Source organism: Macaca nemestrina, chromosome 14, assembly GCF_043159975.1.
Source record: "Macaca nemestrina isolate mMacNem1 chromosome 14, mMacNem.hap1, whole genome shotgun sequence".
Lineage (NCBI taxonomy): Eukaryota > Metazoa > Chordata > Mammalia > Primates > Cercopithecidae > Macaca > Macaca nemestrina.
Window position 1 is genome coordinate 34,384,912 of NC_092138.1, and position 12,147 is coordinate 34,397,058.

The following is a 12,147-nucleotide window of genomic DNA, read 5'->3' on the forward strand; positions in this document are numbered from 1 at the left end:
AACAAGCTGCTCCAATGGTGGGTGAAGATTCCATTCTTTTCCACTTCCCTCTTAGAGAAGAAAAAGAAGTACAATAATGTCTACCGTGTACTGGGCATTATTCTAGGTGTACATATGTATGTATGTGTATATCCATATTTAATTCTTCTACCAACCCAGTGAGGCGGGTGTTTCAGACAAGGTAACTGGAGAGCAGTTTTCTCCCCCGCCCTCCCCCCTTTTTTTAAGCATAGATTGATTACATGTTTACCTTTTGATTGATTGACTGCACTGTAATATTAATGCCTTTGCCCTGAGCTGCCACTTAGGTGAGATCTTTGCCTTTTCTCTCTGACCTCAGAGTGGACCAATCAGTTTCCCTTAAGCAGAACTTGCAGGCCACCATCACTCTGCTAAAACTAGAATGTGCAAAGCTGCAGGAGACTGTAGAGTGTTCAGCCCCGCCTCTCATTTTACACAGGAGGAAACTGAGGCCCAGGAGACAGGGAAGTGTCTAGGGTCTCACAGCCAGTGAGAGGCAGAGTAGGTCCCAAGCCCTTATCTGCTTTTCCTGCTCTTGTCCCACTGCACCAAGTTGCTTGTCCTCCATGTCAGATGGAGAGTGATAAGGGGACAGGACTACACCTGGAGTTACCCTTGGGCTTCTGGCTGAACTAAGTAAATTTGGCTTCACCTTTTGTGACTCAAGGTATAGGAAGGATGAGCCAGAAGAAAGGGTGTGTTTTTTCACCTTTTTTTCCCCTCAGGAGAGCCGGTGGCTGGCCAGAGTAACTGCAGTAAAAGCATCTGCTGCTTTTTCAGAATCTGACTTGGCCTTCTCCCCAGCTGCCCTTAAGCCTCAGCTGTATTCTTCTTTATCTGGCAATGCTAAATGCATATATTAAGTTTTTGAGTGTGCTTAGCTTTATTTTTTTATTTTTAGAGACAGGGTCTCACTGTGTCTCCCAGGCTGGAGTGCAGTGGCATGATCATAGCTCACTGAAGTCTTAAAGTCCTGGGCTCAAGTGATCCTCCCACCAGCCTCTCAAGTAGCTAGGGCCACAGGTGTGCACCATGCCCAGCTAATTTTTTTAGTAGAGATGAGGTCTTACTATGTTGCTCAGGCTGTAGCTTTAATATTTAAAATTAGCTAATCTTTAATGGTTTTCCTAGTTTCCCTTGCCCCACCTGATCCATTCTAAGCATGTTCTTAGGCCTCACAGGTCATTCCTACATCTGGTAATTTTCTGATATCACAATATTTAGTTGCGGCTTCTTAGCCTATTAGAGTTGGTTGCAACTTGGAGGTAGCTGGGCTTGAGCCCCTTGCCTTAGAGATAAGGAAATTCAGATAGTTGTGATTTTCTTGTCTGAGGCAACATAGCTAATTAGAAGCAGAGCTGGAACCAGGACTAGGGCTTTTCCTATGCCTTCTATGTGGTGCCCACCCTCACAGGTCCAGCTGACAGGTCCAAGAAGGGAACAAGTAATGGAGTAATTTTCTTTCCCATGTAGCAGTTGAGGCAGCATTTGCCAACTCGTTAGATAACAGTACATGATTTGAATGTCATCTTTATACCCTTATCAGGAATCCACAAATGGATCAGAAAGACCCCAGACTTCCTAGGAGCTCTGAATGCAGGAGGAGATAACAGTAACACGTGGCAAAAGTTTTGCCATTAACTGTGGATGTTGTAATTGTAGTTTTGAGTTTGTGCTGCTTCCTGTAGTTTGAGGCTATCATCACCCTCACTCCCCAACTCCCATGTAAAACCATCACCTTCCCTTTAGCTGCCTGTGTGGTGCTTATCATTGGCATTCTTAGGTGAGCTGCTGAATAGTTCATTTGGTTTGCTTTGACTCGGAATGCTACCAGCTCTAAACATTAAATAACCATACTGGACAAATGTTAATGAAAATATTATTTTCGGCTGAGCGGAAGTACGGACAGTGAACTGGCCTGGCATCGCAGCTATGAGAGCTCCCGGGGGAAAGATCAACCGGCCCCGAACGGAGCTGAAGAAGAAGCTGTTCAAACGCCGGCGGGTGCTGAATCGGGAGCGGCGTCTGAGGCACCGGGTGGTCGGGGCTGTGATAGACCAAGGGCTGATCACGCGGCACCACCTCAAAAAGCGGGCGTCCAGCGCACGTGCCAACATTACTCTGTCAGGGAAGAAGCGCAGAAAACTCCTCCAGCAGATCCGGCTTGCCCAGAAAGAGAAGGCAGCCATGGAAGTGGAAGCCCCTTCAAAACCAGCCAGGACTAGTGAACCACGGCTCAAAAGGCAAAAGAAGACAAAAGCTCCCCAGGATGTAGAAATGAAGGACCTTGAAGATGAGAGCTAAACCTCTTCCAGTAGAAGATTCTCAACTGGAGCCAGCCTTCAGACTCAGTGGTTGTTTTAGAGGACGTTGACAAAAGCAGTGCCCCTTTTCACTCTCCAGATTTCCTCCTACCTAATGGCCTACTGACCTCCCCTACAGGGATGTCTTTGGGAGGGAAGAAGGTACAGAAGAAAGATTGGAGAAGGGCCTCTCTAGCAGTCAACTCCATTTGTAATAAAGCCCTAGCACTCTGAAAAAAAAAAAAAAAAAAAAGAAAATATTATTTTCTTCTGTAGCGTTTATATCTATAAGAATGAGTAGGGTTCTCCAGGCTGGGCGTGGTGGCTCACACCTGTAATCCCAGCACTTTGGGAGGTTGAGGTGGGCAGATCACAAGGTCAAGAGATCGAGACCATCCTGGCCAACATGGTGAAACCCCATCTCTACTAAAAATACAAAAATTAGCTGGGTGTGGTGGCGTGCACCTGTAGTCCCAGCTACTCGGGAGGCTGAGCAGGAGAATTGCTTGAACCTGGGAGGCAGAAGTTGCAGTGAGCCGAGATCACATTGCTGCATTCCAACCTGGCGACAGAGCAAGACTCCATCTCAAAAAAAAAAAAAAAAAAAAAAAAAAAAAAATGAGTAGGGGTCTCCATCCATTTGTTTTCTACAACAGTCCAGTCTCTCCATGCATTTTGTATTATGCCTCTGACGCTCATGATGACTGTAAGGTAGGTCTCCATGTCATAAATGAGGAAAGTGCAGCTCAGAGAAGCCCAGTGGCCTGTGAAATCAGTGTTGCTTAGGCAGAGCCAGCCCACTCTCTCAGTTGTATGCCAGCATCCTTTCTGTTTACCACACTGCATCATCTACCTGGTTGCTAAGCCTCACTTGTTTTTTTGACTCTTCTATTCTGCCAAAGGTTTAATTAAACTTTTCTTTTCTGAAATAATTTCATAGGTTGATGTTCTTAAGGCGACAGCACTCCCTTTGTTGAAACAATTTGGGATTGATGGTGAATCATTTGAACTGAAGGTAAGAATGTTTGAACTGTTGACCATATGTTCCTGTGGAGAACATTTTCCCACTGACTCATTGGAAGAGCTGTGTGACTCAGTGTATGTGTGTCACATTTGAGGTTACCAGTTATCAGAAGACTCACAGGGCTCATGAAGTAAACGCTACAGACTTAGAACTGCAAGGGACCCTTTAGTAATAACAATCGTAGCTGACAGTTCTGTTGCACTTACTTTGCGGTAGGGGCTGTTCTCAGCAGTTTACAAAGACTAACTCCTTTTCTCCTCGCAACAGCTCCGCCCATGTCCCTCAGTTAGCAAGCAGTGGAGAATAGATTTGGGCCATATTGGCTTTCTGATCTAAATGATCTGGATATAATTTATGTTCAGGGGCTCCCAGCCTGGATGTCCCTGAGAATTTTCAGTATTTCCAAAATCTAGTAGAAGTAGTTTAAGCATCTGTATATTGTTGAATTATATCAGTCCAATGAGGTAAACCATTTAGCATCTCTGCCTTTTACATTCATGTTTTAAACGGGGGAAATGACTTCATTTTTATTTAATAATGTTTTGGTAGATCAGTTATTTGCATGGGAGGAGAAAAAGGGGTTTCTGATTATTAAGAAATGGGCTCAGATGATGGACTAGGTCAGCTCCATATTTTAAGGATAAAGAAGTGACCTGTTCAGGGTTAAAGAGGTGAGTGGCACAGCCACTTGGGTAATGGACTTGGACTTTGACACACGCTGAGCGTGTACTCTCTAGGAGCCAACATAAGGTGCTGTTGGTCTTGAAGGGAATGACAGATTGAATATGGAAGAGCTATGCCTTGTAAGGAAGCATCTGCTGGTGTAAACCTTCCTGGGCAGGGTGTCAGGGTAATCCATTGCTTTGCTGCATCCTCGCCTCATCTTTCTCACTCTCTGTGTAGATTGTGCGACGGGGAATGCCTCCTGGAGGAGGAGGCGAAGTGGTTTTCTCATGTCCTGTAAGGAAGGTCTTGAAGCCCATTCAACTCACAGATCCAGGAAAAATCAAACGTATTAGAGGAATGGCGTATCCTTTCCATTTATTTGGATTTCTTTTTTTTTTTCTTGCCTCACTAAGATAAGAATGACTAACAGCTTTCCTTCTTCCCGACGTTATTTACATTTTAAACTACAACTTTGAAAAGTCTTAACAGTGAAATCATAATTGCTGGCTGAGTTAGGATGTTCTGTTATCTGCCTCACCATGACTAGATTGATTGAGTCATTCTTTTTTTTTTTTTTTAATTTTCCAGTTAACATTTAGGCTCTGATGTATGTGATCCTCTCTCAAGTGCTTTGGTTTGGGGACCATGAATATACTGCAGTTCCTCCCTCAGAAGAGGTCATCATTCGGTGAAGGAGCCAAATATGAAAACACACTATTCTGATATAACATGCAAAATGATGTGTGCAGTGGGGTGGGGGCCTGGAGTAGACAGTGGTCAATTTTGTCTGGAGGACCTAGGGAGGCGGGAGTAATCATAATGAACAATACCTACTATTAAGTACTTACTCTGCGGTAGTCCCTTTGCATGCTTTTAAGCCTCAGATTGACTCTTGAGTTCACTTACATCCTTTTTTGCAGATGGGGAAACTGAGACTTCAAAAGCTTAAGGAATTTGTTAATAACGTCACACTGCAGAGCTAGGATTTGAACCTTGTCTGTGTGACTCTGAAGTACAGGCATTTAATTTTTACTTTTTCCCATAGAAAGGAGCCTTGAAGAACAGAGGATTGCAAAGTAGAGTGAGAAAGGAGGAGTGCTTCAGGTAGAAAAATGGGCCTGAGCAGAGGTGGCAGCGCACAGTGGTTCTAGCGAATGGCAAGTAATGAAGTGTGACCGGATTTCAGGTTGGTCTATGGCATTTGATGGTAGGATGGGGCATGAAGACAGGCAGGAGCCAGTGAAGAGCTGAAGGTGGCTGGAATCAGATACTGTGCAGAATGCAAAGAAAGGATGGTGGAACCCTGTGAGGCCACCAAACCTTGAAAGCAAGAGTTAAGTAAGGAGGGAAGTAAGAGTGGGGAAGAGGATACACAAAACATAGCTTCCTGGAAGCTCAGGTCAGCACCTTAAAAGGCCCTGACGAGTTAGCATTGGGGTGGGGGAAAAGCTGAGGGACTCAGCAGCAGGCTGCCACTGATACCCTGGGGAAGAGTGCTGGATCTCGATCCTGAGGGGACTAATTCTGGGTTGTGGAGTGAAGGGGATGGAAACGGTGGCTTGTGGGGACCACTGTTTACAGAATCTTGACAGGAAAGAGAAGGAGAAGGAAGGATGAGGTGGTAACTTGATGAAGCGAGAGTGGGGGAGACTCCCTCCCTTTTACAAAAAGATTGGTAAGGATTTGAGTGTTTTTGTAGGTTGTTAATGCCAATGAAGCAAAGTAATGAGCTGATTAAAAGCCCGGGTGCTGGAGTCAGAAAGACGTGGGTGCTGATGCTGACTGTGCTACTCACCAATGGAAGCATTTTGGCCCTAAGCCTTGGTTGCCTATATATCTTGGTCCTGTTATAACTGCTGTGTGGGACTCTCATGAAGGTAAAGTGAGATTATAGTTGCACAGTAGCAGGCACTGGTGTGTAAGTAGCTTTGGGTAAATGGTTGCTACTCTTCTTTTTATTCTTACTTGAGAGGGGATGGATTCAAGGCCACAGGCATACGGTAAGGGTAGCTCCAGGTAGAGCTGTGTGGAGGTGAGTGGAAGGGGGTTGGGGTGAGTTTTTCAGTTGTTACTGAGTTAGGATGGGATTGAGGTTAAGGGGATGGGCAGGGTAGGATAAGAAAGTGTGACAAGGATGGTAAAGATGTGCCTTCACAGTGGGGCATCATAACTGAAGATAAGAAAAAGGCTGTAGAACAGCACGAAGGTCCTGGCCGAAGGTGAAATGTTAACATAGTGCCAGTTGCATGGCCATGTGGCTATGTCCAGTGGCAATTGGCAGCCTAGAGGGAGGAGTAGAGAACGTGGGAGGACCCATTTCATCCAAGGATGGATGCAGGTTGGCAAGGTGGGTGGGTCCTACAGGAGGACAGTTGGAGGGTGGGTGCTGGAGCATCGGGAAGTACATTCCTCACTGAGGATCGTCACAGGGGCTCACCAGCCTGGAGAAAGCAGGTCAAGGGACAAGAAACTTTTAACAGGTTTAAAGATCAGGTCTAGTGGAAATAGATACATGTACTGTGTAGGACAAGAGATTGTGTTTAGGGAGTTTTGTTTTGGGATTTCAGATATTGAAAGTAAAATTCTAGGTGCTGACAGGATCTGGGTGGGGACAGGTGTTGGAGGCCATAGAGCAAGATGGGCTGTGGGATGACTTTCCTGGCGGGGGTGTGACAAGGAGGGGTAGACCAGAAGGCCGGCTTCTCAGGGCTGGAGTGGATCCTTAAGGTCAGGTTTTGTATTTCTCAGGATGTTTGGGGATGGTCTTACTTGGAGGAAGAGAGGTGTAGTGTGGACTTTGTTGTCAGAGGCCTCAAATAGCTTGAACAGTAAGTGGTGAAGGGCAGGGAGTGGGGTGGGCTGCAGAGTCATGGGCAGAGAGTGCTAGTTAAGATAGAAGCTCAAACTTGGGGTCCTGCCTGACGTTCTTTTTAAGGATTATCAAAAGCACAGGAATACATAATAACAAAGCCTTCCTGGATTATGGTCTGTTCTTTGCATGGCTGTCCCCTAGCCCATGTAAGTGTCAAGCCTTGTGTGTACCAGGAGAGAATGGGCAAAAGGAGAAATGTTCCTTTCCTAGGAGCCCCGAGGTTGATGTATAGTTAAATTGCCCAGGCAACTTTCTAAGGTGATGTTCAACTCTAATATCCAAATCAGAGGAGCTGGAATAAGGTTAATGAGGTTAGAAAGAAATGGAAATGCAGTGTAACTAGGGTGTGTTTTTAAAGTCAATGTGCCTTTTCTACTTGAATTCATTCTTATTAACAGATGCATTGTATTCCACCATTGATGCCCCACTGTGAAGGCACATCTTTACCATCCTTGTCACCCAAAATCAAACCCTGTTGATGGCCATTGAGTTGTTTTTTGCTTTTCACCATTGCCAAATACACTGCGGTTAATGGCTTTAACCGCAACATTTTTGGCAATGGTGAAAAAAAGTGCAATAAGTGTACAGGAATACACCTTCCAATACATTCCAATAAGTGTACAGGAATACACTTTCAGTACTATTTTGGGTTTGTCTAGGGGGTGGTTGTTTTTTTTCCTCCTTATTTGAGATGTGTTTCCTTAATGCTGTATTGGCGGCAGTGAACTTTGTTTGGAATCCAGTCTCTGTAGTCTGGAAATGTGATTTCTGGCAGTGTGCTCTGTTTTGACACAATCTTGTCATAACAACATGGGTTTCATCACAGTGGGGTCCCCCTTGTTCTCTCTGGGTGTACAGATGGCTCGTGTCCTTTGATGATGGTGCTGGGAAATGGGGAAGGGTTTTCCAGGGGAGAATATAAAAGTTAAAAGAGCTGCAGTGCCGGGCACCTTGGGTGTAACTTTGTTCCTCCCTGACTTCTCCCTCTAATGTTCTTGGAACCTTCCCTGTGTAGAACCTGAGCCAGGAAGATAATTGTGAGGTCCCAAGTTCTTTCCCTCCCTGGAGGCAGGGGATAGGACACAGAAATCATTCCCAGTATATCTCTGATTGGTAGAGGTTTCCTCCCAGCTCCCCAGGAGAGTTGACACAGTGCCCTTGCTCAGATCCCTGTCTGTAAACCAAATGTTTCAGCCACTGCTCTGCAGAGCTGCCCATTTCACAAACACCTCAAAGGAATGTTGATTTGAATGGAGATCACCCTCTTCTCCAGTTTTGGAGCCTGGGAAAAAAAGAGCTGCCTTTGGAAAAAGCTTGAGTTGGTTTTGTGGTTTTTTTCCTTGCAAGGCTTATTGACTACTGGACTAAGTTTGGAGGTTGTATTTCCCGTAGGAGGGCTCAGATTGGGAGAATGAGGCTCACTCTCTTGTGTGCATTTGTGGTCTTAACTGAATTACTTCCAAAGTGTATCTTTTCCCTCTTGCATTCTACAAGATGACCTACCAGCCAGGTCCCAGAGGGAGCCGGTGTTGGTTCGGGCCAGCAGCTGTGACTAGACAGTAGTTACCTTTTATTTAATGCCACCCACTCTGTTTCTCACCCTTGCCTTATGTGGGGCGTAAGAGAAAGGAGCATTCTGTTTCAGTTTTGCAGTGCTATCCTAGGAGCTCATGATTTGGTACATGAGAATTAAGTGAAAAAGCTGGCAGTAAAGGGGGTTAAGTTGGAATTTGTGGGATAATCTAGTTTCTTTTCCTTGACTGTAGGGAAGGTACTTTGAGAATCAAGCTATCTTTCTTTATCTCCACCTACTGTAACACATACACATATCCCTCTTAGCTTTCTCTGACATGGAACATTGGGGAAGGGGAAGAGTGGGAGTCCTATATGGACTGTAGCTATGGACTTGTACATTGGTATTGGTTCTTAATATGGTTTTCATAAATGGGCTTTAGGAGGTTCATAAACCTGAAAATTTTTCTGCAAAATTGTAAGTATATATGTTTCTCAGGAGAGGGTCCATAGCTTTCATCAGATTCCCAGAGAGTTCTCTGATTCCTGAAAGAATAAGAACCTCTGCTTGGGATTTGAATCTTGGATGAGTAATAAGAAAAGCAATAGCTGACATTTGCTGGGCTCCTGCTACACACTAGGCATTAAGAGCTTTACATGCATTTTATTTCATTTGCGCCTCCAAACTCTGTAAGGAATGTGTTATGATTATCTTTCTTTTACTGATTAGGAAATGACGTCAGAGAAGTTAGCACAATTAACCTGGAATGATGCAGGTTGCTGGAGCTGGGACTTGAACAGAGATAATCTCATTCTAGAACTTGGGGGCTCTTAGCCATTCTTTAGTAGGACATGCATACCAAGCCAATGGTTCTAAGCAACTCGATGTATCTGGCTTTAAAGTTCCTTTGCCTTCTTCATTTCACTGCCTGAGTTCTAATACAGGGTTCTGTTGGCCCTGAATTTGTACTGTGCGGTACCCTTCGTGTTTCCATATTGGGATGGATGAGAGGAGGAAGATGCTTTTTGGGAGTCAGATCTGTTTAATTTTGAGCAAGTGTCTTAGTTTTTTGTCTTAGTTGTCTTTAATGTTAAGTCCTAGAACTCAGAACCATGGCTCTCAACACAGGGTTACTGTGAGCATAAAGTAAGGTGATGATATATGTGAAAGAACTTTGGGAGCCATGAGCTCTGTGGGATTATGTGTTAGGATGGTGACATCTCTTGTGCTTTCCTGGGGAGAGTAGGCAGCCTCAGACTTCGGAAGGACAGCACCCACTTGGTCCAAAGGATATGAGACCTAGGACTGTTTGTCTAAGCTGTCTGTGGTCAAAAGTACATTCTGGACTGAAGAGATGGTGATGTAACTGGGCTGTGTGTGTATTGAAAAATCCCTCTTTGCTCTTTCCTCATTTCAGGTTTGTCCTTTGAGTCAAGTTAAATATTTATTGAGCGTTTCTGAGTACAAAAGTAGTGTATTAGAGAGTTGGGAGGGATTACAGAAGTAAAGCCCTTGCCCTTATAGAGTGTGTGGTCTTGTTGAAGATCAAGAACAAAATGTGTGTATGTGAAGAGAGATGTATGGTAAGTTCAAGTGGAGCCAACACTTGGGTGCTGGCTGGAGGGTTTCAGGAGAGAGTTTGGGACCTCAGGGCTGGGAGAATGGGGCAGAGCAGCTCAGGTTGAGGAATTTGGGCAATATGGATGGGTTGATGGTGCAGAGCTGAAGATGGACACACTGAGCAGGCTGGGGATTCTAACAACAAGATATGGGAGGATCAGGAGCCACCGAGAGACTGTCACCAGCATGACGAAGATTGGTCTTTTAGTATGATGTTCAGGATGGGTCAAAAAGGGAGCTAGATGCCAGATCAGGTCATGTATCATCTCTGAGCACTTTATTTCTGCAGTTCAAATGAAAATTAAATATGTTATTGACAGCAGTTCTTGAACACTCACTGGGCTGGAATGGGCAGATCACATACCTCGTTTTACCTGTTGAACTTGTCACGTGGGGTTTGTATCAGGATAGTGGGAAGGTCACATGTTATTTCTCCATTTTTTTAGTTCCAAATATATAGCCATCTCTTGACCATATTGCACACTGAAGTGTTCAATACACACTTATTTTTTCTTTGACATGTGTGGTTGGGGAAAGCCAGCTTCTGTTATAAGTCTAGTTTTAGGCAATAATTTCCATTTCCTCAAGCACTAGTCTTTTCACTTGAGTTACTGATATCTTCCTCCTTTCTTTTCTGGGGTGCCCTGTTGTAGGAGTGCTAATTATTAACATTTTAACTATAAGGTAGCAGGTGTGAGGAGGCTGTGTTATCCACAAGTGGAGTAATTAATTCTTAAATAGTAGAAAATAGGCCCTGTAAGTTAGAAAAACCTTTTTATATATTTATAAATAGCAGCAACCATGTTCTTTCACTGAACTTTTTCTGCTTCTCCCGTCAGCATACCAGGAGGCGGATTGGGATCGCCCAGGTCCTGTGTGGTGTAGAGACTCATTGGCTACAGCAGTGGGAATGGACAGAGAATAGAAAGTGTTCTTAGGTGTTGTACTTCAAAGGGAGCCTGGATCATGACCTGCAGAGAGGCAGGTGTCTTTATGCCTTCCAAAATTGACTTGAACCATTTCTAGGGGAAGCATGTCTGTCGGAAGTGAGGGGTGGGGTTGAGGACCTCCAGCTTTATACTTTCCACTCTCTTTATTGTTTAGATGTTTTCGCCATGACCTTTTATAATAATGAAAAAAATTAATTACGGTACTAATTCAGTAAATACAGTTGGAAAACAATAGATTTGGAAGTCCTAGTTTGTTACTACAGTTCCACGAATACTTGCCAGCTTTGTAAGTGATTTTTTCTGTTCTGGAGTTCAAGCAGAATGACATCCTTAACTCCAGGCTGCAGGTACTCTGTACGTGTGTCACCTCAGATGGCGAACCGGATTGTGGATTCTGCAAGGAGCATCCTCAACAAATTCATACCTGATATCTATATTTACACAGATCACATGAAAGGAGTCAACTCTGGGAAGTAAGTATCTGTGTTTTTGAAGTCTGTTTCTGCAGCTTTTTCACATGCCTGTTCTAGTTGAAGTTAAAACTGCCAGCTCTGAGGTTGCGCAGCCAGAGGAAGAACAATTTCAGAATTAATTTCCTTCTGACTTCTTGCTGTTGTCACCAACAGGCATTTCTTGAGTGCCTGTCACATGGAAAGCATCCTAGTGACTAGAGCTGGAAGCTGAGGGTCTCGTTCCTAGCCTTGGGGAATTAAAACCTTTATCTATTAACACACAATGCTTTAAGCTTTAAATTCCGTCTTCCCTCTGTTCCAACAAAAAAATTAAAGCGAACAGGTTCTTCCACCCTGAGTAAGTAACAGTATAGGGTTAAAATCTTTTGTTATCTAAGTGTAAGTCGACATCTCTCTTCATCAGTGGAAACAACATATTTACATCCCGAGAAAGTTGCTATTGCAGATTTGAATTTGGTTTAGTGAAAACCTTTGCTTTGCTAAAAAATAAAAATTTTAAAAATTAGAAAAACATCCTAAATACGGAAAATAAGTTCTTAAAAAATGATGCTCTATGTAATGAAGATGGCTGTTTTAGGCTTTGCTTGTGTATTTAGCAACTAGGAAGTTAGAGAAGCAATTAAAGCCACTTTCTTGAATTAGGAAAATGTTAAACTTACAGAAAAGATCAAAGAATAGTACAGTGAACACTGAGATATACTTCTG

The 12,147-nt window shown here is 43.9% G+C and overlaps 2 protein-coding genes across 4 annotated transcripts in view; both read left to right on the forward strand.

Annotated features, from left to right (window-relative positions):
- Positions 1-12,147, forward strand: part of LOC105491839 (RNA terminal phosphate cyclase like 1) — a 65,577-nt gene that overhangs the window by 34,765 nt on the left and 18,665 nt on the right. For 2 of the 3 annotated variants that reach the window (XM_011758555.2, XM_011758554.2), the window contains exons 4-6: positions 3,265-3,339; positions 4,252-4,376; positions 11,317-11,442. In XM_011758555.2, coding sequence (XP_011756857.1) covers positions 3,265-3,339; positions 4,252-4,376; positions 11,317-11,442 — 326 coding nt within the window. Of the gene's footprint in view, positions 1-3,264; positions 3,340-4,251; positions 4,377-9,850; positions 9,983-10,858; positions 11,005-11,280; positions 11,443-12,147 lie in introns of those variants that run through there. The other variant, XM_011758557.3, reaches the window with a different exon arrangement.
- LOC105491840 (uncharacterized protein C11orf98-like) lies at positions 1,831-2,580 on the forward strand. Its single transcript, XM_011758559.3, has one exon. The coding sequence runs from the start codon at positions 1,954-1,956 to the stop codon at positions 2,323-2,325; it is 372 nt and encodes a 123-aa protein (XP_011756861.2). The 5' UTR covers positions 1,831-1,953; the 3' UTR covers positions 2,326-2,580.